Genomic DNA, 26,834 nt, shown 5'->3' with positions numbered 1-26,834 from the left:
TATGATATGCTATTCCAACATGATTACACTATATTGCGTGCTTCTGTAAATGAATATGAAGCAGGTTCAGGACATTGCATTGCTTTATTTCGAAACATGTGATGACTGCACACTGCACAGCCATGTTCAGTTTCCAGTTTGAATCATTTGATACATCAGTTCACAATTAAGAGTATGTAATGTTGCGACATTACATATGACCCAGGCGTTCACAACGTAGTACAAAATACTCAAACACACATGTCAATACCAGTCATTATCTTTGTTATTGTAGTAAACATGGCAGACTTGATTATACGGCACATAATGAGCTCTAATATGTCACGTTTGTTTTTAACACTAATACTTTTGGTATTGATTGGACAGTGTGGCATTTGTGTACAACCATCCAGTCACATACAAACATTCTGAAAGTGCATTTTAACATTCACAATAAAGTATGTATATTTCCCCTCTGCTGTACTGCAGTTAATGCTGTAGCATTTGGCAACTGCAGAGTAGACAAGGAACTCACAACTTGTTCTCATTCACACAGGCTCACTCTTCAAGGTAATTGCTGGTTTAACATTCACATGATTTTAAAGGAGTGGTTGATGAATGGACTACTTAAAGTAGTACAGGTTCCCCAAGCGGAATGCTGACTTTGTGCAGTCAATGCCATTTTCATGAGGAGAAAAAAAAGGCAGATTCTTTAGTCAAGCACAAAAAGACAAAAACACGCCTTTCAGTGTTGCTTTTACACTTGAGATGAAGAGCTGATACTTTATCTTTTCACTGTATCATTTCGACATTTTCTCACATTTCATCACCACCTTTTGAGATGTGAATATTCCAAGATGGCAATAAGGCAAAATGTATTCAACAGCATCACTGACCAGCACTGTATGCTTCAGAGTACACAAAAGGATTTTACCCACACCATGACCCAAGAGTCTAAATGTGCATGAGACCACTCTTCCATGAAGTGTCTTCTGTTGAATACACTGCAAATGCTGAGCCACCAGTTCTATTTGAGAGATGATGGTATGACGCATAATTCACACCAAGACATTCCTCGGCATGGTCTAAGAAACAAGAGTCCAATATCCTTTCTCTGTCTTTAAGCTCATTTGTGTGGCCGGACATGTTTGATCACTCTCTCCTCAAACACCTTCCTCATGGTCTTTTCTATCTGTTTCAAGAAGACTTGAGGGACTCGACCACACAGGGTGTTGACCGTGTCCAGGAACTTGGTCTGGATGGGGTAGAAGAGTGACTCGAACATGTTGTCCTCAAAGGGAAACTGCAGACACAGAAACATTATTACACACAGATGATTTATATGCTGTTAAAAAAAGAGACATTGTTACACTCAGAACATTTATATGCTGTTAAAAAAGAAAATGATTATGCTAGTCCAACTGAAATTGTACTAAATCAAGTCAGACTAACATGGATAATGGAATTGGGAGTAAAATTAGTATTGCATATAACCCAAACTAGCCTTCAGACGAAGAAGGCACTATCTCAAACTGCCCCTACCCAGCTGTGTACAACACGCGATTCTCGATTAACTCAATTAATCGAGTAATTGTTTCAGCCCTAATACATACGTGTGTGTGTTGTTCACAGAGACAGTGTAAAAAGCATATAAATAAATATATATAAATCTGCACATTTGGAAAAAACACTGCAAAACGTCTGTCACTTTGTAAACCGTTTGTGTAAAATAAAAACAAGTTCATCACGCTCATTATACTGCACTGCAAGTCTTAAAAGTCTTATTCTTGTTGCCATGGTGGCCACTGCTTCCTTCTTCTGGTCGAGTGGTAAGAAGGACATAAATTATTTTGGCCTCTCTTCTCTTTTATACCCTCCTTCTCAGTCAGGAGAGCCCTCCACAGCAACACGTTACTTGGTTTGGAAGGACAGCGAGGAAAACATGGTGAAATCCAGACAAGTGCCTTTTTAGATAGGGAGACCAAATCTATGCTCTGTACGCTTAAAAAATTAACAGTTTGAAGTTAAAGGTGCCATATGTACGAATGTGGCCAAAGACGGTTACTACATTCAAATTCAAAATACCAAGGTCTTTTAGGTTTCGTTTTCTGACGTAACTGGCAACCCGTGGTTGCTCGGCAGCTGAGACTCTACTGACTGCAATAATTGGTAGACAGTGGTAGGTGGCGCCACATGCCAAAACATGATTTCAAAACATAAACATTATTTGCAGTCTGCAAAATATTTTTTTAATGCAAATATTTTGCCTGTACTGTTGTTGTTGGTGAGTTCAGTATTGTGATATGAACATTATTCCTGAGTCTCTGTGACATATTAGGAGGATTTTATGGCCAGTTGCTTTAGATTTATTACATAATGCACCTTTAATGGATGGTAGAAAGACATAGAATGGTGTTCAACATGGTGCCTAACTAGCCACTAGCAAAAGTAGTGACCCAGAAAATGCCTATCGCCACCTAGTGTAGCAGAGTCATACACGCACGTCATTCAATAAATCAAACGATCCTCAGTAATGCTAACATCACTTTTGACCTTGGAGCAACTACAGTTTCACAGTTTTTTTTTTGTTTTTTTTATAAATAAAACATCATATACTAAAGTGTATTTACAAATGACTTCACCAGGGTTGGGGTACGGTGATTTTTGATTTTATTAATTACACAGTGTGACACAGCTCATCTATAAGAGGCTTATCTCAACAGAACAGTGGTGAACTGACTCTGCTGTCAGAGAAAACAAATTCTAAATTTAAAAACTGACCCAGATTGTTAAACGCAAGCACGAGAGAAAATGCTTACAGTTGCTCTTTGTTTCTGCACTGTCCTTAAAGGAACAGTTCAACATTATGGGAAATGTCTTCTTTTTATTTTTGCATTACCTAGAGCAAAATAAACCATCAACATTAAAATATTTGTATTAGGTTTATTATGACTACATTACAATACAACATAATATATTTTCTTAGACTGCATTGGCTTAATATTTAATTAAATATGACTTATTCAAATATACACTGTTTTTCAGGGAGTTCACAGGTATTTGTTTGTGGAATCAGTGCCACAAACAACAAATCAACTAATGTTCCTAAAGTGTTCAGTAAACTATACATACACAATTACATCCACCTTGCACTGGCTGTAGGGTTTCAACAGAGGGCGCTGTGAATCAGTACCACGCTGTGTCAAATTGAATATCTAACTGGAGTACTCACATCACGTATTGCATCGTAGACGACTTTAAAAGCTGGCTGCTTGTCATCATGATACACTCCGCGGTTGCCGTGGAGGATGGACACGCCCTCCTGTTCAGCCTCTTTACAGTTACTGCCATACATACAGTGGTCGGGCCTGTAGTTCCACTGGCAGGGAAAGATGAAGAGACTCTCTGTAGAAGAAAGAAATGACACATTAAAAACACAGGATTACAGATCTGTGACAGCACGCGCTGTAAATCACAAAGTGGGACTGTCAGGAGGACAGAGTGAGGACTGTGAAGTTAAATTAAAGCGATTCACCAAGACGCAGTTGAACAGTAGACCATAAAGTCAAAAAAATACTTTAAAGTATAAGGAGCTGAATCTTTCTTCTACCTCAGATTTGCTGCTAACATAGAGTGATGAGTAGTCAATGCAGACAAATGCATTATTTACTTTTCAACAACATGATTTGATTGAAAAACATGACATCTTATGAATGTCCCACCTTAAAACCTTTTCTTTTTCACTTCCTTACTACCTCTGGCACATAATAATTTAAAATCATCCAACAGTAGAACTGTAAACAAAACTAGAGCAACGGAAAATCTACATTTAATCATTGCAATGTGCAATATGTATATTCACAAAGTTGATATCATGATGACGGTACTTTTTTATTTAGGATAACAGCGTTTAAACGACAGGGGTGGATTCTGATTTGCACCTGTGGTGTTTCTGTGGAGAAAACCACATCTGCATCCTGAAATAGAAAGTCTGCACTGCACAGCCAGGAGCATGTACTGTCCCTAAGTAAATCCATCAGTATGCAAGCTGCAAAAAATGTTTGATGATGTATTCATACAGTACATCACACCAAAACAATGGGGTTTGAATATAAACCACCTAAGATAAGTTAAACTGTTCATTGAATGTGACTCTCAGGGAAGGTGTGTGACAAGTTGTCATTATCATATCAGTAAAAAAAAAAAAAAAGATATCATATCCATTGAATATTCTGAATATTCATCTTAAAGCAGAGTAAAAATTATCAAAATGTGCCAGTACCTCATATAAACAAACCAAAAAACTGAAAAACATTCCTTATAACATTCAAAAATCAGGCCTGAACAATGTGTTTAATGTGATTTTTCTCCCTCTCCCATAGAGCTTAAACGCCTTAAAGGGGAATCCAGTATTTCCAAAAAACACACCCACATAAAATAAATGTAGGACCCCGTTTGATAAATAATTGAATTCTCCTTTAACGCGCAAAGCAAACACTCAACACTGAGCTCGGAGCGCTTAATGCCCACATCTGGCTGCTGCAGCTGGAACGTCTTGACGCCTGCTGCTGCCTGCAGCCACATCCTCGTGTGTTTACTGATCAACACTCAAAGTCGTGGACAGAAATACGAACAGGAAGCAATCTATAGGAAGACATTGACAGTGTGAAAACAGCTTAAGTGTGCAGACTGGAATTTTAAAATACATTTGTATGCAGAATGTGTGCAATAACTCCGGATAATCACTGATGCAGAACTGTGTGAAAATGTAAAGCTGTGAGGGAAAAAGGGGTAACAGTGGCTGCTGTGTTTATGGAGGTGGTCTGATTTCCACAATGATGATATCCTGAATCTATTGTATATTTTTGTTTGATGTACAGGTTTGGAAACGTTCTGTCTCTCAAGAACAGTTCCGTTGGCTAATGTTGAGCCTCAGCTTTAGACTATGACTCACACCCTCTGCAACATGGACGTGAATTAATATTTCAAGAGATCCAGATAGAGAAAATGTCCAGAGTATATTTCAAAAGGTCCAGAATGAGTGTTATAGTGATATGAAATACACAGTATATTTAAAGGGGACATATTATAGCCTATTTCTCCAAGTTAAACTAGTTCCCTGGTGTCCTAATGAAAATGTCTGTGACATGCTTTGGTCAAAATACCATAAGAATCAATCACCCTGCCAAAACAGCCCTGTTCGGAACGCTCTGTTTAGTAGTATCTCTTTAGGTCCACCTTAAAGGTCCACCTTAAAAAAAAACATAAAAACATGAGTGAGTCATCTTTTTTCACATTTTGCTGAGTGACAGGGCCTCCAGAGTCCCAAATATAAGGATTTAAATGATTAAAACATTGATTTTACATAAGATGTCCCCTTTAAACATTCGTTTTCTGTGATTTAAAGGCTTATAAATAAGCATTGTAATGAATATAATAAATGCTCTTTTCTCAAGTCAGGAGAAGCACTTTCAATCGACATAAATTGAACCGAAAACTAGAATAGAAAATACAAAAAGCTCTGCCATTATGGTTATGATTTATGGAAGCAGGTCAGGGTCTGGACAGCGTGACCTCTGTGCTAAATGGTGAATTTGAGCTTCTTCCCTACAGATGGTGGTATGTAGTTCCAAAATTAGGGTTGCCTGCAACAATAAATCCACCATTCTGATCACTGATTAACTGGTTTGAGTGCTGTGGGTTTTTTCTTGTTTTTTTTAATAATCAAATAAAAAACCTCTGATTTCACAGCCTCTTCAATGTGAATATTTTCTGATTTCTTGGCACCACTTAACAAAGAAATGCTGCAATTAAAACGGAATACTTTTGGTTTGAGGACAAAACATCATCATTTCAAGGTTTGGTCCATCAAATGTCAGTGAATGTTTAAAAATGTTGATCAGTGTGTTTTTTTTTTACCAAAACAATTCAACGATTAACGGAGAAAAGAATCAATACTGATTGACTATGAAAAAAATCATTGGCTGCAGCTTGAAAATGTTTATTCTGAGTATTTATTCTTGCCATAATTATTTTTTCTAGTATAAGTCCAATGGTTCTGTCATTTACTGTGTATTTTATGTCCCGATTAGTGGAGACTTAAGCACTTTGATGTCAGAATGCCTTTGTGTTCAAACTGCAAAACAAATCTACTTCCAGAGACAAATAAGAAGACATAAATTGCCGAACACAGGTAAATGTGTTTTTTAACATTCCACTGGGCTTTCAGGGAATGACATGATGAATGCACACTGTTACCTGGGTTGTAGTGGAAGATAATGTTCAAGAGATCCTGGTCTCCCCAGGTGATGTGGTTCTTGTACTTCTGATAGAGTGGATGGAGAAGATCCTCCCACGTCAGGCCACTGGGGATCATGCTGTTCTGAAAAACCAATAACAATGTTCACTCACAAACAGCTCATAAGCTGCTGCTTCTTCAAAAACACATCATCAAAGGAAAAGCACATTTATATTCCAGCTCCCATTTGCAATCTGCCGGCAGTATGAAGAACTGGATAGCTGCTAAATTGAGTTTTGAGGGCACGCGTCTCTGATGCAAGCGTGGTAATCAGAAAGCTTCAATCGCAGCCTACTCAGAGCACTTAGCCAGAAACAAAATCCCCTTCACAAAAGAGACATCACAGCTCACTACGACCGCGTTTGACCTTACTTTGAATAATGTGCTGCGGATCCTTGTGAGATTCATTAGCATGACACCGGAGTTGACCCCGGTGACGCCGTAGAAAGGGTGGCGGGCGAAGCGGCTGTACCAGCCGATCTTGGGGACCTCGTGCTCCGGAGCCATCGCTGCGAGCTGAGTGCTGTTGAAAGATTTCAGGAACCTCCAGATGTCATCCATGGGCCGCAGGAACAGGACATCTGTGTCCACGTAGAGTAACGAGTCCACATCCTTGAGGATGACCTGTAAGCAGAGGCATCAGCAGAATATTTATGACCAGTCTTCATCAAAAGCTCGCGGATGGACATGATTACACGACGTAATGCACAAACATTAAACATCGGATTAATAAGACTGCTGTTGCAACATGCTCTCAAACACTCCCCATCTGCACACAACGTGCAAACAGCTTGCCCTCCCAGACAGTGACACGCATATAAATAAATCATAACTATAAAGTATTCAGAGAGCATCATGAAGTTCATTTTAGTTGAGATCATCTAAATATTTAAAGGTCCAGTGTGTACGAAACATAGACCACATAGTCAAATAGAGAGTGACTCCCCTGGTTGCAGAAAGATCTGTGTTTGAATGGTCCGTGGGGAAATGAAACCACTTTATTTGTGAGGAGTTACTGGTCTCAGCTGCCAGTTTTAGGTCTTCTTCTGCAATTTGATAAATGATGTTCCCATTTAGAGGAAAACAGACAATCGATGAGACACATATGACAGCTGATTGACAGCTGGCAGCATCCAATAAAGATTGGAAGCAGATGACTCCTCTGAACTTCTTGAAGCTTGAAGCTTGGAAATGGTAATTCATATATTTGTTTGCGATGTCACGACTGACTGCAATTCGGTAAGAACTACAGTGGCGTTTGCATACCTCGAGCTGCTGTAGAAACACGGTGGTGCAAAATGGCGACTGCCACTTTTCTAAAGTACAATGACTTCTTCTAAGGCTACGAAAACCTGATATACTTACAAGTAGTGTGTTTGATTTCTGCTATTAAACCATCTGAAACATTACACAATGGACTGTTTTAATTAGAATATGGGCTGTTTTAATTAGTAGTCCCATAGTGTGTGTGATCTCCATGTTAGTGTTTTCACACAGACACGGTTCAGGTTCTGGCTCTGGCGCCGTTCTGGAGCCGCAGAACCTTGGTGCTTTCTGGTGAACCAGCCCACGTTCACAACAGTTTAAGAGGAACCAAAGTGGGAGGACATTACTCTGCGTTACTCGGGGAGGAAGTGCGTCTTCACAACACAGAATATGACGTGCCCATTGATGATGTCACGGCTCGCGAGAAAGAACCAGCTGAGAACCAACTTTTCAGGTTGTGAACCAATTTTCTGTGTGTGATTCACTATGTGACTCTCTCTCTCTGTGTCAAAAAAGCAGTTTTTTAGTTGTTTTTGTATCTATGGTGACAGTCCCATGCTGCAAACAATCTCATTTTAGCAGGCAAGGCAGACAAAGTTCCATGCAGCAGCACTGCGCCTGAAAACTTCTTATGACAAGAATAAAAAATGTTTTAATCACATCACGTCTTTGGCTTCTCACAAAGGTGAGCGTGAAAATTAAAAATAAACAGCGTGAGTTTCAAAATAAATGCACTGTAGTGTTTTGGTTGCTTGTGAAATATTAGTGGGACCAATGGATGCACAGTCTTGGCACAAGTCTGGGCGTTTAGTTGAGTACAGAAGAATATTTTAAGTATTTAATAATATATAATCAACTGAATATTTAAAAGCAACAGTGATGTGTAAGACACAGCAGATGAGCGCACTACACACACAACCGGTGCAGCCCAGGCCTTCGAATCCACATATCGCCAAACACTATGAGATAATTACTTTCAGTATGCAGTGATGAATTGAGCTGTCAGTGCTTTGCAGACAAATTACTCAGAGTTTGGCTGAGATAGAATGTGTTTTTTTTACTCTTGTACTGCTATAACGGCCAGTTTTCAGGGTGGATAAACTCCAGAGCTATATTTCAGAAAAGCGACAATAACTTAAGGACAGAGAATATTACGCATTCCTTCATAGTTTAGCACAGACTGTCACAGTGTTTGCCACTCACGTTCAGAAAATGTAGTACACACAGATGGAGCAAAGAGAATTTCTCTGTCAGCGTAGACTGCGCTTTGCAAATGACAAATGGATTATAAAGTGCAAAAACACCCCAGATTAAGCTCTAAATCCTTTAACATGTCGAGTGTAGTATCCATTGTGTGGCAATGATTGTGAAACCTAAGCTCCGTTCAGAGCCAGTATTAACATCTGTCCTGGGAGATGCAATCATAAGTAGACCCCCTTCAGACCTGGATCACACATGTTCAGGTCTGAATGCTCTCAGATCCAACCACAAAAAACACATTTGGAGGTGGTTTGAGCACGTAATGGCCACATTCCTGAACACAATCCATGTTCATGCAGTTCCAGGATGGATTAGAGACCACTCATCTGCAGCTTCAAGTTTTAATCAGCACTTTTTTTTATTTTTTTTGCCACAACGGCAATATTATTCTAATTATCACATTTTTTAAATTTAACATTACAGCAGCACGAGTAGAGCTTTGATTAAACTTCTACTGTCTCACTGTCACACACTGCTCACACAGTCACACCCAGGCTCATTAAAAACATTATTTTCATCCAGCAACACCAGTGTACTGTATATTCAAATACAGAGCAATGGAAGCCAGAGCTTATGTGGTAACAGGACGCACATCCAGGGATGTCTTGCCAATCTCAACTCTGTCCACAAATGTTTGGATCACTAGGGATTGGGTTGGAAATACCAGGTGTGAATAGGGCCATAGCAGTATGGATTTTGCCTCTACTGAGTTGACATGGTGGATACAAAAGCAGAAACTTGTTAAAATTGCAGCAACTGTGCAAGTTGTGTCTGATTTACAGTATCTGCAGCATTAAGTGAAAAAACATCTCTGAAAGCATGCAATATTGAACCAAAACGGACCAGTCCACCCCTTAAATGATTTATTGTCGTGGTAAAAATACTGCGACAGTTTACTCAGTAGGTGTTCCAACAAAGGTGAACAGTGAATGTTCATTGATTGCCATGCAGCAAAATAACAATAAAAAAACACTATGGATCTTTCTGACCTGCAATATGCTCATTTCATGCTAAGTAAGCTAGCCGCTATTTCAACCAACACCAGCAGAAAAAGCGAATCAATAACCAGGAACAACCTTCTCTTGATGCAATTACTAGCCTGTGTCTCTGGAGACTGCTCATTTGTTAATTAAATGCTGCAGAAAAGGTGTGAAATCATCAGTCACCATGCCAGCACTTAATTATAGACATTCGCTGGGATAAAATAAAAGAGTGGGGGGGAAAAAAATGCTGTTTAAGGAGAAATGAAAGGGATTAATAAAATGATTTGCACGAACACTGGATAACTACATTATGCATGGTGTCTGAGGATATAAAGGGGAGATAAGAGCTGCAGCCTTACAGGGAGGAAGAGTCTCTGAGCAGCGCAGGGCTTGAAGAGCTTCTTCCACTCGTCAGCGTTCCCCACAGAGAAGGTGATGGGGTAGATGGTGAACTGGAACTTTGCCGAGATGGAGCGAGGCCACTGGTTCAGCTGGAAGTAAAGCAACACATCACACTTTATGAAAACGGAAGTGTCTAATGGGCTTCTTGGGGATAAAAAAAAGCCACTATAAACAATCATTATTCTGAAAGCTAATCTCTCGCTCATTACACAGTCTTATCAACAGAAAAGAGTGTGAAAAGACAGCCGTTTAAAACAATGAAGTCATGTCTGGTGGTGATGTATGGTTCAGTATGCAGCTGCCAGCTGTGATTTAACTATAAGGAAAAAAAAAATGTCTGCACTGCAGTGTTTCCTTGAAGCCTATTATCAGACCTATGAGATGCCAAATCCCTCTGGAATCAACAGTTGAGTAGTTTGGCCCAGAAAAGAGTGAGGGCAGTGCTGCTAACAAGGACAAGAGCTCTGACAAAGACAGGGTTCCCACACCTTGGTTGACCTTAAAATCAAGGACTTTTCATTGACCGAATGTGCTGTCACAGCTGAAGATGGAAGGGCAACTTGCAAGAGCCGCTTCTCCCATGGCGTCCACTTTTATTAATTTGCAGCACGCTCTGCAGAAGCACGACAAGTGATTCTCCGTGGGATCTTGGGCAAGCCCGTCTTTGTAATTTTGTTTGGTGAGACAGATCCTGAAATGTTCATTTCCCAGGCATCATGGAATTCGCTCTCTCGATTAACATTTCTCGCTCATTGTTCTGCATGGACTCTCATGTCAACGATGGAGAGAGAAATTGGACTGTGTCCAAAACACTGCCAGTAATTACAACTCGATGTTTGTTCTGCGTCGCCTACGTAAGGGCCTTGGTTTTTTTTTTTTTTTTTTTATTTCACAAACTTTCAAGGATTTCAAGGACCTGTGGGAACTAGGGGTGGGAATCTCTTGGCACCTCACGATTCGATTCGATTACGATTCAGAGGTCAACGATTCGATTCTAAACCGATTATCGATGCATCTCGATGCAACAATTTTTTACTTTAATACTTTGCTACTCATTTAAAAGTAAGATAATGCAACATAAATATAAAAGTGGTAGTGCCCCTTCATCTGCCTCATCTGGTGCAGACAAACGGCCCTTTTATTTCTGCGCACTGCCCCTGCGCTGTTCTCTTCTCCCTCTCCTGCGCCGTTTGTCGCTCCTTTGCGTCTCCAATCGCTCATTTCATAACTAAAGCAGACTGGATCATTTCTCTACGTGTTTTATCCCCACATAAAAATAATGATCTTTATGACTAGGATGGAGTACGGTCGCGATAAAGTGCAGACTCTGAAGAGCAGGGCGCACTTTTCATCGTTTTCACTCCATGGTCTTAATCTTTGTGAAAGAAGACGCTTTAACGCTGCAATTACGGGAATAACGGATGAATCAGATGAGCTGATGTCTTTAGTTAACTGCTCAAAGAGAGAGAATGTTCTCTGCTGTGAAGTGAATGTCGCGGGGAGTTCATAATCTTTCCAGCGTTTAACAGGTGCTGTTCCACAGTGTTGTAGCTGTGCGTCGACCGCCGAATTATCGGTGCATCCCTAAATATAACATCTTTATTGACAAGAACAATGTAACCATAATAAGGACGGACTTGATAGTGTGACTTTCAATCGGCACCTGGACAAGCGTGCGCTGCGCGGATTACATGGGGGAACATGCGTTCTTGTTCCCCGGTATAGACAAAGCCGAGGTGTATTAAAAAAATCTATTTCAAATAAATAAACAAGCAACGCAAAGCCTGGCGGGGGGGCGGGTAAAGCCTGGCGGCCCGCCAGGCTTATAATACACTGGGGGAAACCCTGGCTCTGCAGCGAGCGAAGCGAACAGAATGTTGCAGCAGGCGAAGTAATTTAATTTGTTTAAATTCCGATTATTAACTTATCCGCATCGATTCGGAATCGTTCTAGAGAGAATCACGATGCATCGAAGAATCGATTATTTTTCACACTCCTAGTGGGAACCCTGCAAAGATCCATCACACTGCAAAGATCATTCCCATTGTCGGTGTTTTTTCTTCCCTGTGATGTTTTTTTCACATTTGTGTCACCTGTGCATGAAATGTGATGCTGCAAACATCAGAATCAAAACAAACTGGTGGACAAAGAAAACAACAACACCATGAAGCTCAGTGACAGTCATTGATATGTTGTATTTTTTTCTTTGGTCCCATTATCAAACTTAATGGCAGGTTAACAGAGGCACAAAGACACTATTAAGATGAAATGCAAAAACATAAAGCACTGTCGCTTGTAGACTTGAAGAAGACAAACAAGAAATCTTGGTCATTTGAGTCTTATGTTCCAACTAGCAGCTGTCTGTTGACCTGGAGCTCTCTACCACCTGAACTTAGAAATATTGAATCGCTCCCCCAATTCAAATCCAGACTCAAAACCCAGCTGTTTCCCGACTCTCCTTCCCCTCATGACTCCACTCCACTGTCCCACTCCATTGCTACATTACATCTGCTTTTATTTTCTTCTCTGTTTTTAATCTATTGTATATAATCTTGTTTTATCCATGTTTTATTGCTTGTTGTTTTTTCATGTACGGTGACCTGGAGAGCTTAAATAGATCAAATGTATGATTATTATTATTAAAACACACTAACCCTAACTCATAATGCAACAAAAAAAAACTTTTAATCCACTTTATATGAATTTCTTTGACTAGTGGGAATGTAATGAGAAGGAATCACAAGAGATTTGTGACCTTTTCTAAAACACTCTTATCACTATGTCTCCACATAAGCGCCTGACTGTAAAAACCCAGCACATGTGCTACATTATATTGCCCATATATTAGCTCCCTGTCTTCCACAAGATTACTTTTTTTTTTCTACACTTGGAAATAATTCACACACACTTGACAGCCAGTTCACAGGTTCAGGGTTCCGACTGAAAGCAGTTTAAGGTGCCGTTTGAGGTCCATTAATTGGACTAAGTTTAATAGAGTGTTAGTTATGGTATCAGTGGAACTAATCAAAAACATGCCCAGCACCTTTTGTAAAGGTGACTTTGAAGTGCTGCGCGGCGCGGGAGGAAACGCAAGAGTGTCTCGGTGATATATTACACCCCAGCCTTGAGATAAAAGGATTACACGTCTGTACTAGAGGGAGTCACAGCGGCAGAGCTAAACATGCTCTGATCTTGATGTCATCTCTTGCAAAGAGAGAGAGGGGAAGTGCTGCATGCAATCAGAAATCAGAGCACACGGAAAAAGGTGTGTGTGTGTATTCAGACAATGATTCTGTGGCGCCACATGTGCCGTTACTTGAACACATGCATGAGGGCTGAAAGGTTTTGGAAAAATATCTTGATTGTAATTTCTTTTGACAGATTCAATGATTCTATTTTGATTTGAAATGCAGATTTTAAATCAAGCTTCACTTCAGTATTCAGTGTGTTACAGATTTAACACATGACAACTTCAGATACCAACTGCTCTATATCACATATACATATATACATATATTTGGGAATCTTGTTCTGAAATCCTTTCTCTGACTCAGAACCTTACATAACAAATATAAACAATGTTTAAGAATACCTTTTATATTGATATATTCAATATTTAACCATAAATTTACACAACCCTAGCTCTGTCGGTGTTCAGTACAAATTAAAATTATGCTAATACGAATATAATGGGTCCTTTAACACTGACGTAGGGAGGTGAGAAACCATTGGGTTTAAACCCTGGATTATAATAAACTATAGGACTTATATCCTAAATTGCAGCCTTGCCTGAGTGCATATAATAGAGATGGCTTCTTACCCTTTCTTCAAACTGCGGGGCCAAGGGTTCCTCAGCAAAAATGTGAAACTTGATCCTCTTGAGGCTGAACAGGAGAGCAGACTTGACCATGGTGAGGGTCTCATCCAGTCGATTCCCACAAGCCACCACAGCTAAGTGCATGAACTGCTCAGCCCGGGTGCGCCTTATCAAAGGTCGGCCCACATTGCTCTGCGATCTGCTGGCAAAAGGCAGAGACAGATGGTGGTGAAAAGAGCAGTTTAGCACAAAAGAACAGAGGAAATGTTCAGCAATTAACTGGGGCACTTTTACATTGGTATGTCATCTTTACAATACGACGTAACAATGAGGGCAAAGAGATAAAAATGGCCTCCATTAATCAAAGAGATAACGTGCAGGATCTGCAGTTCTCTGCAATGTAGTCGGGTCTAAATGGGCCAAGGCCGTGAGTGGGGATACGGGGGGGGTTTGTTTCACTCACTCATCGCTCGTAAAAGCTACACAGCTTGTGAACTGCAATTCGCACTCAGAAAAACACATGTACTGAGCCAGGCCTGAGTCAAAACATACAAAATGAAGTCATGAAAGAATGAATGAAATTTGAAGCCTCTGATATTTCTCATTTACACAAGAAACTAAATGATAAAATTTGTGGCAATATTCAATTATTTTAGGTGTTTTGCGCGTTGTGTTTTCACTACTTTTCATTACCAAGTTATTAATCACGGAAGGGCAAATCTGTGAATATATTTTCAACTTAACCTAAGTGGGTGATTACCAGCGTGTAAAACGCAAAACAAAGAAAAATCTGATTAAACTAAACCAGTGGAACACGGTCACTAAGTAAAATGGAGCTCTCCAGAAGGGATATGTTGTAAATGTCCTTCCATACCTCCTCTGAGGTCCACTAAATGTACTTCTCTGGAAGAAGTTTCTGGAGCTTGAAAACATTGTGATGTGCAGCAGACATAGTAATGTGTTTTTAAATGAAAACAGCACAAAGTGGATGTAGCCTGACTGTCCAGCCTCCTGCATTTGTTTCTTCCGGACACGTGAACGCGTCTGACCAAGACAATCTCCAGCTGCATTCATCATATGTGAAAGGCAAACTCTCTCCATTATCCCACATTCATGTCTGAAAACAGCTAAGGTTTCACTTAAACGTTCAGACCAGAATTTTATAATATAATGACTACATTATATAATATCAGGGGCTCTCCATAGATATCTCACAGATGGACAAGTCCTACGAGAGCAGACAGTGGGTCATATCTCTCATATTGGGAGAATACAGTCCGTCTGTTAGCCACGCTTTCATCTGAAGCCAAATGCATCAAGTATCACAGTATAGCAGCACGCCTGCCGGCATGTCACTTGTTCAATGGCAACGGCAGTCACTTTGAGCGAGAACCAACGCAGCAGATGCAAGGGAAGCATTTGAAAACCAAGCGGATCACTGAATTCATCGTGCTGTCAGATCACTCAGCTACAAAGTCAAGGATTTCTCTCAAGGACGTGAAATCAGTTGCTTTGCACATTGTTCACCATGTCTGAACCTCTCCCTCTCCACACCACCATTCAGAGACTCACAGACACGCAAAAATACCAATTCTCCTTCAATGTTGCACTGCAAGACTTTGTTCTTCGATGCTCAAAGGCAACACAGCTGCAGATACCGTGCTGCCGTTGAGTTACCCAGCAGAGCAATTTCCAGGTATATAAGGGGAAACTCGTACAATAGTGGAGCCTCAAGCTAAGGCCAATATTACCAACGTGTCCTCCCCACCCACACCACATGGGGCTGGCTGTAATAACACGTTCAACATAAATATTTTCACAGCCGCAGGGGAAAAAAGACACAAAGCAGAACAGAAAACCTTTTGTTTCGGTGTGTCGCGTTGACTGGGAGAACAGTGGAAGTCAAGTGGTTCGAAAACCTGTGCCCTGCCAAAAGGAAGTAGATTTCTTCTGAGCCCCAAGGAAGAGAAAGAGTCTACCATAAAATGGATGGGAAGAGCGTAGAGTGAAATTTGACAGGTGGGTTGCAGACCAGTCTCCGAGCGTGACACTTCGTTTTCTGCATGGCTGAGGGACAATGATGAACCGCAGATTAGGATGAATGTGAAGGTGCTGAGAAATATGTCCTCCACGCTTCAAAGGCTGCTGCTCTGTCAAGGTTGTTGAACACACGTTCCCATTTTTTCCACATAAAATGCAATCCATATCTCCCACACAAGTGTTATTATTCTGTATTTAAGCAATGCAAAATAAACGCCCTGGAAATGATTTCTTTCAGTTTAAAATTGGATAACAAAACATCACAAATAAAGACAAATTTCTCTGTTGCATAAAGCCTGGGCTGCACACATGATGTTTTGTGTCGTGGCAGAGTTCCCCACATCTGGAAGCAGTCAGGAAAGCACAGAAGAGCTGAAGGACTGAATTCATTACTGGCTGCAGAGTGAGCACAAGAGCAGCACTCGTGGACGTGGACAAGCTTTTCAGATGATTTGAGGAAAAAAACCTGTATTTGAATCATCAGCATATAACAATGTCATTTGGTAGGCTTGTAACATGGTGACTTTGGTTTAAACGAAAGGATATCAAAGTTATTATAGTAAAATATGCTGCCATTATGCTCTTCCTGTTTGAAACAACACAACGCAGCCGCAGACAACACTGCAGATCACACGTGCAGACTGATTTTCATCTGAGTTACCCGACCGGATGATTTGCAGTCATCAGGATATCGAGTTGAATCACCTCAACCAAACATGTGATCACAGTCTAATTCTTAATTCACCCAAGATGTGCTGACGAAACTTGGGAAATTTTGCGGGCAAAGAGAGTTACTGTCAAATGCCTCAAATATGTACCAAAAGATCTCAGAACATTAGGTCTGGTCAACCACTGACCTTGGAAACCAAGAAAGTTTCTTTCAATAAAAAAACATGTTCCCAGATTTTTTGGTTTCTCAAATGTGAATGAATTAATCGATCATTAAGTTCATTAAATTCTTGCATAATGGCAAGAAACTCACTCAAAACTGGTTTCTTTGTTTCTCTGTCAGTAAACTGAATATCTTTGGTTCATGATAAAGAGGAAACCTCATTATTGCTTGGTCATTTTTAACTTTATACATTTTCTTTGTCCCTCTGTTTAATTTTGCAGTTTCTTCCATCTACGCTTTCTCAAGTTTTACACCCCATGTTTGTCCTGGTTTCCCTCCACTGTGATTGTCTGCCTCACCCGTTTTACTTGTGTTCAATCATCCCTGCCTCCCTTCTTATGTATTTAGTCTCTGTACCCTCCTGCCTCCTGTGTTGGTCGATCATCTATTTACTTCTGTATTCTGCCGTATCCCAGCCTTTTCTTTTGGTTTTGGCCCTAACTGTGTTGTGCCTTTTTAGTTTATTGTGTCCTCACTTGGCTGCACTGTGAAAAGACATGTGAGGAAATAGTCCTTTTGAGTTTAAATGAATAAAACAATTTCATAGACCAAACAGCTATTCAATAAATCAAGAAAACAACCGAACAGCTTAATTGACAAAATAATCAGTAGTTGCAGGCATTTACTCAATACTAGTCGATATAACAGCAGCTGTATTCTGCCCAAAGTAACTGTTCTGTTTGGGTTACTTTGGTTCAATATCCAATCTTCTTTGGCTGATTACCTTCTGAGGACCATAGAATTACTGTTGTATGACCCTGATAAACTATCAGGGTTGATGAGGTATGTTTCTTGCGCTTGCCCTGAGCAAACAAATGCAATCCTCCTGTAGTTAATGTAACCGTGTGGATGTGGACACAGCACATGCCTCATGGAATTTGAAACATCTACTGACTCAGTTCTTGCTGAATCCATTCAATCCGTCCATTCAGTCAGTCCGTGCTTCTCCAGAGCCTTTGTCACTTTAATGTCACACAGATATTTAGATAAATCGACATATTTATAAAAACGAGGTGGACGCAAGTATAATAGCGGAGGTAGTATAATGGTAGCATTTAGTCCATGTAAAATGTCTTTATGTTCACATTAATGTCCTGCTATCATCTTTTACAGCACCTTTCCAATGTTCATGTTGTCAATCTACAAGTGAAAGTTTCAATGGGAAGGCTTTGACACAGTACTGTACTAGCCACTTCTGTCATGACCAAGAAATCTGGTAGTGTTTAGTTGTTGTCTTGTGTCAATGTTGTCTTGTGGTTCCTGTTTTATTTTGAAATTTCTCTCTCCTCTCGTTTCAGGTAACTTGCTCCTTCCCATTGTGTTTTCCCTTCAGTCTGATTGTCTGCCCCGCCCTGATTGTGTCCACCTGTTCCCCATTACTGTGTATACTATATGGTCTGCGTCTCCCTTTGTCTGTTGCCAGTTTGTCTTGTGAACCAGAGCAAATGCCTGTGCCTTGTCAGGCATTATCAGTATTTGCTCCATGCATGCCACAGTCTCGTCAGGTTTTTGTACTTTTGTTTGCTACTGTGTCAAGTCCTTGTTTTTCCTAGTAGTTTTTCCCTCAATAGAGTGTTTTCACTCGCGTGTGTGATGTGGCGCGTGGCTCCACAGAGGCGTTTATACTCGCCCAATGGAAATTCGAGGTAATCCCGTATCTCATCTCATATCCATAATGCATTAGACCGTTTTGTCCCATTTGGTTTGGTTGCTTTCACATCAGACGAACCGTACCAAAGTAGAGTGGATAAAGCTGTCCGACTGGTTGATTTGGTGCGCACCAAAGTACCGAGATTACATTCACACCTACACAAACGAACCGAACCAAGGGACCAAACACTTTTGGTACGCACCAAATGCTGTAGGTGTGAAAGCACCCTGAATGTATCTTTCACAAATGCATTTAGTTAAGGCAACACCTCAGTGTTTCTTCACTTTGGCTTTGAGGGGTCAGTTCATTGTGCAAGCCCAGTGTAAACAGGCACAAGCTTCATCTGTCCAAAACCTGGCATTGGACTAAACTATACTGAGTTATTTCTCACAGGTCCACAAGGGGGCTATCAAGGTTCTGTGCATGGACGTTGAGTGTATAATTTTACCAATCACTCAACAATTTGTTTCAACATTTGCTGAATCAATACTTTTTACAGTTATTTTTGTCCTTTTAGAAAGACCTGCTTAATAAAATATTTAAACCACGCACCTCAATAGTAATGGGTTTTACCCCAAACAGAGACTTTCTCTCTAGTTTCTATTCCTCCCACACTCTTGATGACTCATTCGCCATCATTTCCTTGGCCAACAACACAACAACTGATATGGCTGCTGCTGCAGCCTCTTCATCCAGGTTCCACAGGCAAACAGGGAGATTTCAAAACACGAGCCGAGAGCGAGAGAGAGAGAGAGTGTGTTAAATCATGCAGGCATTTTTATAGCTATGCATAATGCCACTGCAAGAGAGTGACTTCTTTACTGCAAGGGATGGTGCTTAACTGTACACAAAGTGACAGTCCAAGGGATATGTTTCAACACAGAGTATCAACAGCCATCGAACCCCAGAGATACAGACAGTAATTCCATGTAACAGCGCAGACAGAGGGATTATGACTGTATCACTCAGCATTCGATACACATGCTGAAGGCAGTGATGTGGTCACAGTCAGGGTATGTGTTTAGTTAAGTATTTTGAATCACAATGTAATGGAGGCCTGACCAATTAGTCACCAGAAAATGCATTTTTAAAGGATACAATTAGTAAATAACAAAGGCTGCATTTAACGGCAATCTTTTTGATTGTTTGATGCTGATTGAAATGAAAAAAAACAAAAAAAAAAAAAACTATTCTTATCTTTTTCACACACCTTGCATTATAGTCCATTCCCATGGGTCAAAAATCCAATTTCCTTGTGTTTTGTTTCTGAAATGCATGTGGTTTTAATTCACTTCAGCTTTGTTGGGTAAAGTAATGTACTTCTACTTCTTCACTTTTGGCAGCAAAGCAAATTCCAGTGTCACTCCAGTGCTATGCTACAATGTGTATTCATCTTCCGGGCATTAGCATAGCTGTTTCAGGGAACCTTACTTTTAAACAGCTTGGAAACAGCACTCGCTGTTTTTATTTCATTACACTGGCAACGCTTGCTTGTAGTCGGGATTGAATGAGGGAACATATTAAAAGACACAAAATAGCATCATGACGTTGTTTCTGAGCTCCAATTTGGTGATAGTGTTGTTTTACTTCCCCTTTACTTCTCCCTGCGTGTTTGTGACATTGTCATATTTCACACACATGACGCAGGGGTTGAAAAAAGAACACCACAGAGGAGACCAACCATTGGAAATGGGAATGTTGGTAATGGTGCCTTGTTAAATCATTTCTGGCTTGTTTCATGTGTTTTTTAGATGCTGCATTTGCCACCTGCAGCTTAAAAAAACAATATTAAACTTGACTCCAAAAATATCACAAATCAAAGGCTTAAAAATGTCAGCCTTAATGGTATGGTAAGCAAAAATGATATGAGCAACAATGGTAGAGCGAGTTGTCTTTCAACCAGAAGGGTCTGGTTTGATTCCCGGCTCCACTAGTCTACATGCCCATGTGTCCTTAGGCAGGACACTTGACCCCACGTTGCTACTGACAGCTGTGCAAAAAAGATATGTGATAGTAAATGTGCTGCATGTAGTGTTTAAAGCAGTTTTGACTGGTCATCAAGACTAGAAAAGCGCTATATAAACACAAACCATTTACCATAACAAGCAGTGTCAATTCTTATTTCTGATCAACGTCCAAAGACAATGTAGTTATAGTTATATAAAATAAAACAAAATCTCAAATTTGCCTTTCTGTTTTTACCTGATGAACTGGATTATTTAATTATTGAAGTGATTTTTAGCTGACTTCCTTTGTCCCTGCTGGAGCTCTTCCTTCTATTTTTGGTCACAGGAAGTAGTGTGATGTGTCAAGAGGAAATGATATGATTAGGAAAAGCAGGGATGTTTGTCCATTAAGTATGCCGCTCAGGAAATCTGGCCGACGCTCCGATTTTTACACATTGTCTGTTGAGATCAATGGCTATTTATATCCTTATAGTCCTGTGTTTTGTCCATCAGATATAAGAAGTGATCATTTTTCCAAGGCACGCATGCCTATCATGTGAAAGCCACATGCTGTTTTAGAACGTTCCTGTGATGTTTATAGTCACAATCTACAAAATATCCATCCAACAAGCTGATGCATTCAATGGCAGGAAGTTATTGGGGAATCTGGCTAGATGCTCGGTGTGTTACTGCCAACCGCAACAATCACTCTCGAGCACTTTCCAAACCTGCTATACATTTTCTTTTTTTTCTTTTGTACAGCCACTCGTGACCCCTTCCACCCCATCTCTCTTATCAGTGCTGAGCACACATGAGGGAGTGTGGTTTCTGGGAGGACGTAAAGGTCCTTCCTCAGTGTAACGCCTTGATGGCTTTTATCTACCAAACAGTGTCCCCATCCTCCAGCCAGGCTTTCAGTAGACTACAGATTACTGGCTGCCGGTGAAGCGGGTGTATCTCCACAACCACATTGTGGCTGCTGTGGCATTGTTGGCATTCAAAGCCAGGAGGAAATGTGAGGAATGTCTGAGACTGGAATTAGAACAGTGCTTCTATCCTTGGACAGAAATAGCACCTGACAGAACTCTGCCTTTGGTCCAACATTTGAAAGACTGTGACAAAACGGTGTCTTCATCATCATTGTCTGTCAGGATAAATCTGCTTTTAAAAAAAAAAAAAAAATCACTCACACTTCAAATGACAGTCTTTTCACTCCAACACAGACATCGTTTTGGCAGATTTTGAGAGCACATGGGTTTCCATCCATTTTCAGATGACATCTCACTCGTATTGCAGTGAAACAAATTCATAAGCCACCATTCTGTTGTACATTTGCATCTCTAAGGCTATGTTAAGACAAATCACGTTTGTTTTTCTTGAATCAGATCTTTCCAAGACGACTGTCATGTGAATTGCCAAGACCTGACCAATCTATCCACATGGATCGCTTTGGTAACCTCCCCACGTTTTTGCGATGCACATTTCAAACATGGGTGCAGGAAAAATAGGTGTATCATCTCTGTCTCTAAATAATCACCCTGCCAATCTGCAGAGCAGAACTCCTCAATTTTGCACAACAAAAAACTGAGGCAACAGAGAAGGAGGCTGGTATGAATACTGCAATGTCCTATCTTATAGTTACAGCCGGATTCACAGTAGCGTGAATGAATACATCATGCACTTCTAGTACCAGCTTTGACGTCATTGTTGTGTAATGCATTGAGAGAGATGCAGGAGATAATGTGGAATTTGATTTGAGCGGCCAGAGCAGTCAGAGCCCCTCGGATCGGATAGTACTTCCCCACATCAACATCCAATTGCAATACGGTCACAATTAAACCCCCCTACCCCCCTTGCGTCACCTGCCGCACTTGAAGTTACGCTATCAACAAGTGGGAATCCGACGAAAGCAGAGGTTTTCTTTGTCGCTGATTTCACATTAGCTGTGCTCGGAGCCACCAGCTTATTTCTGCTCACATAGTTGTGTGTGGAGCGGAACACCCCCAAAGTATTTTGGCAGATCGGATAACAATTCGTCCTAAATGTGTCTAGGGTGTATTTACACCTGTACAAGTGGTCAGGGGCGCTATCAGATTGCAATCCAATCACAGAAAACACATTTTAATGACAGGTGTAAGGGGGGCCAGACTGAGAGGCATGCAGAAATCAGTTCTGAATCACATTTCAAACCAGCTCTAAATATAGACACCAATCAGACCTGGAATTAACTGTTTAAACTGATCTGATTGAGTGCAGACAACCAGAAGTACAGATCTGAACCCTCTCAATCCGTAGTGAATGCGTCCATAGATCTAATCACAAAAACTTTCAGGGGTGGCTTGAGGACACATGTGGCCACATTCCTGAGCAAGCATGAATCCAAACCGTCCTCAGCACTAATTACTTGCAGTTGACCAGTTATTATATGCACTTGAACCATTGGCGGAGTTAAAAGTGGGAAACAAGGACATTTTAATTGATAAAGACTGTTTTATTTTTATCTTTTGTAAGATTTCAAATATTCAAACACATTGCATTTAGAGGGTACATGTTCATGACATGTTTGCAATAATCTACAGTGCATGGGAGTGACACATCCAGAACACATTTTAATGTCAGGTATTAGTTGTACTTAGTGTATCCTCAAGTCATCAGATCACTGAGGACAAATGTTAATACCAGATCTAAATGGGGCCATAGTCTGAATCAAACTTGTAAAAACAATCTGATTCCATGTGCCTTTGTTGCTGTCGTCCAGACTTTAATAAGATTAAATTGTTTTTCCAGATTGTTTTTCCTGAGGCCTATTTATCTTCCAATTGTGTATTTCAAGGTGACCTTTTCGCTTCCAAAAACAGCAGAGGAGCAAAGCAGAAAAGCCTGTGGGTCAAATGATCGAGATCTAGAGGTCAGGTGAAGAATTCTTTGTGTCCTGTGCTGCTCGCTGACATCCTCTTTGTAAATACTGCCAAAATTTGCACCTAATCACATTAGTCATGCTCCCCACTCACATCTCTGCTGGATGTTTAAGCTGCACTCTGACTGCAAGAGCGTGATTCACAGCCCAACGCATGAGAGAAAAAAATACTGGTTATAAAATGCAGCCAAGCACTCTTTGACAGATGAGGGTATTGTAAGTAGGGGTGAGACACTATACAATATTATGGCATTGTATTATCACAGTCCATCATAAGTCCATTGTGGTGAGTTTCCATTATGACTCATAATCATAATATTCCGCTGATGTGACACTGATTTTTTTTGGTCAGGTCTGTCAGTTTGTGGTCCTAGATCAGACCTACAGCTGGTAACATGAGTGCGTTTTTAGATGACAGTTGGACTATTTACACCTGGCATAAACTGGTGTTTTCTGTGATTGGATTGCAATCAGATACGGCGGATTGTTAAAATATAGTCCTTTATTGTTCCCGCAATAGGGTAATTTGCATAAATCTATCTGATCTGGCTCACCGGGAGGTGGTTCATGACTGCAAACCGTCAAATATGATCTGGATTGAATTGGAATGGAATCGGAATTGAACAATGTGACAGGTGATATGAACAGTCCTTGTGATTCATTCACGTGCCACTAAGGGAGGAGCCAGCATCTTTCCAGTCATCCCAGGATTATTTAGAAAATTCTTCTTATTTAATGATAGAATGTTCACTAAGAATATGCTTAGTGTGTAAATATGTAACATCCGTTTTCTGATGCTTTTAAAATGTTACAGGAAAAACATAAAGGTAGAGTATGGACAGAAAGCCCCGCCCATTTACATTAAATGCATTTCAGAATCTCTTAATACACATTTCAAAGCAAGGACATTTTCATATCATGTTGCATTACTGTCTCCTTCTCTTTCATCATCCACAATGTTAACATTCCTCTTCTTCTGTGGTGTTTTACGACAGTTGCCACATGTGATGTTGCATTACTGCCTCCCTGAACCTTTAATTGAGGCCATCGACCTGAGTGTGAAGAAGGGAGGACGTGTGTTTGGAGCATCGGAGTAGTTTATGGTGCGCAGGAACTGGTGAGCGTGTGGAGAAAAAGTGCTGCTAATAAAAGGAAGAATAAGAAAGTAACTCCGCTCACCTCTTCGCGTTGACGCTCGCTCCTCTGTTCACCGCTTTAGCCTCTTTCCTTCCCCTGAGATTCTCCCCCAAACGCACGGCGACTCTTGCGGGTGCTTTCCCGGTAAATTTTGGCGCAACATCGCGCCCGATCTCAGGCTTTGACGGCGAAGACTTTCTGTTGTCCTCCTCCTTCTTCCCCTTCTCAACCTCATCTGCAACTTCTCTCAACAGCGGATCGTCCGCGGCATTGCCCCCCAAAAAGTACAAAAGTAGGAAAACTCCCAAACACACGGCGATCACAACTACTTTGAGGTGGATCCGCATGGTGAGAGTGACTTGTTGCGGGTGACGGAGGCGGGCGGGACTGCGCTCATGTCTGCAGGAGAGAAGAAGGAGCGGCCCGGGGAGACGTTCTCTTACCGTCCATCGCTCGCATTTTCCCGCAGATGATAATGATGATGGAGTTGAGAGGGGAGCTGCTCATCGTCCATGGAGGATTACACAGGGGCGGGGCTTCTACAGCATTACCGTAATGACGGTGGTATTAACGCGCAATTATATTGTAATAACGTTTGGGCAGTGATTCACAAAGTGAGGGCCGCGGCCCCCGAGTGGGCCGTATAAATACTGCACTTGGTCTGCAAGAAGTAATTTAACCCGACTTGTTGTGAATATATGAACATGTTAACTGAAGCAGCAAGCTCAAAAATATGTTTAATATTAAGTGTAAAGACATCATGTAAAGAAGTGATAGGGTTTAATAAACATATTAAAGTTACATCATTCTATATCAGTTTAGTTTCGACCTGTTTACTTTTCTGCAATGTTTCAAATGTTATTTGTGTTATTAATATTTCATATCTTTTATTTTTCACGTTTCTCATGCTTTATTTATGTGAATAAAATCGAGTTCAAGTTTCATTTTCAGTTTTGTGATTGAGTTCTAAATAACCATGAAATATGTATGATCAGTTAAAAAAAAAAAGCTCCAGCTCCTGATGCATTCATCTTTTACTTTTCAATATATTCTGACCTTTAACATGACATTGAATCACTGAAAATATATGTTAAATAAAACAAAGCCACTGGGTTTCAATTACATGTCATTCGTTATTTGTATCTGTCATTTTAATATATAGTCTGTGGAACTATAGTATAGTAAGTCTTACAGTAATCAAATCACAAATACTCCCATTCCATTGTTCTGTTTCAGATTATGCAAATAAAAAAAATAAAACACATCCCTGCTGTTTTCTCGTTGTCCTTTCTCACCTCTTTCTTACTGCTTTATGAGCATGTGATTTTGCCCCCAGTGGCTTGTTTAGGTTCTGATAGTTATCTGGGTAAGAACAACTCATCACAATTTAACTGGTCATATAATCACAGCATTGCATGGTATTAACATGCAACATTAAAATACAGTGGTAAAATTAGATTAAGATTGGCTATGGATGAGGTTGAGGACTACAGGTAGCTGGGTGTCATGATCGGCAGCAGACTGGACTGGAAATCAAGTGTACAAGAAGGGGATGAGCAGATTCTACTTCCTGAGGAAGCTCAGATCCTTCAACAGGTGCAGCAAGATGCTGGAGATCTTTGACCAGTCTGTGGTCGCTTGTATCATATTCTTCGCTGCCGTGTGCTGGGAGAACAGCATCAGAGCTACCGACACCAAATGACTTGATTAGATTATCAAGAAGGCTGGCTCTGTAATCGGTCTCAGGCTGGACACATTTGAGGACACTGTGGAGAAAAATATGCTCTCCATCATGGACAATGCAGAGCACCCCCTCCCCCACACACTGGACAGACAGCGGAGCTCCTTCTCCAACATCTGCAGGCTGTTGCAGCTCTGCTGTCAAATGAACAGATATAAAAAGTTGTTCCTGCCTCATGCCATATCTCTCTACAATAGTCATAATAATGTAAAGTCATAATCATTTTGTTTCTTACACCCTATCTTTTAATCTATGCATTTTACAGTTCAATTTATTTATTATTCAATACAATCCGCATCCTCAATGTATGTACATACAATTTAATTTCATTCTATAATTGTATATTTTATTCTATGTATATTATGTGCCTTGCTGCTGTTACATTCCAATTTCACAGTTTGGGATTAATAATAAAGTACATCTATTCTATTCTACAAATGGAGCGTGTCTGGCTAAAGTGATTGAATATTGACAAAGCATAATACTAAATATTAACAGGAAATGA

At 40.5% G+C, this 26,834-nt stretch overlaps 1 protein-coding gene across 1 annotated transcript; it reads right to left on the bottom strand.

Annotated features, from left to right (window-relative positions):
* Positions 1–1,105: 1,105 nt before the first annotated feature.
* gxylt2 (glucoside xylosyltransferase 2) lies at positions 1,106–24,935 on the bottom strand (the record flags this gene model as incomplete). Its single annotated transcript, XM_083892709.1, has 7 exons — positions 1,106–1,282; positions 3,212–3,384; positions 6,238–6,361; positions 6,650–6,901; positions 10,146–10,277; positions 14,009–14,207; positions 24,631–24,935. The coding sequence occupies 7 exons, from the start codon at positions 24,933–24,935 to the stop codon at positions 1,106–1,108; spliced, it is 1,362 nt and encodes a 453-aa protein (XP_083748835.1).
* Between the last annotated feature and the right edge of the window lie 1,899 nt (positions 24,936–26,834).

This window comes from Microchirus variegatus (genome assembly GCF_963457635.1).
Source record: "Microchirus variegatus genome assembly, chromosome: 7".
Lineage (NCBI taxonomy): Eukaryota > Metazoa > Chordata > Actinopteri > Pleuronectiformes > Soleidae > Microchirus > Microchirus variegatus.
Note: the sequence above shows the minus strand (reverse complement) of the source record. Positions and strands in the feature narration are given on the sequence as shown.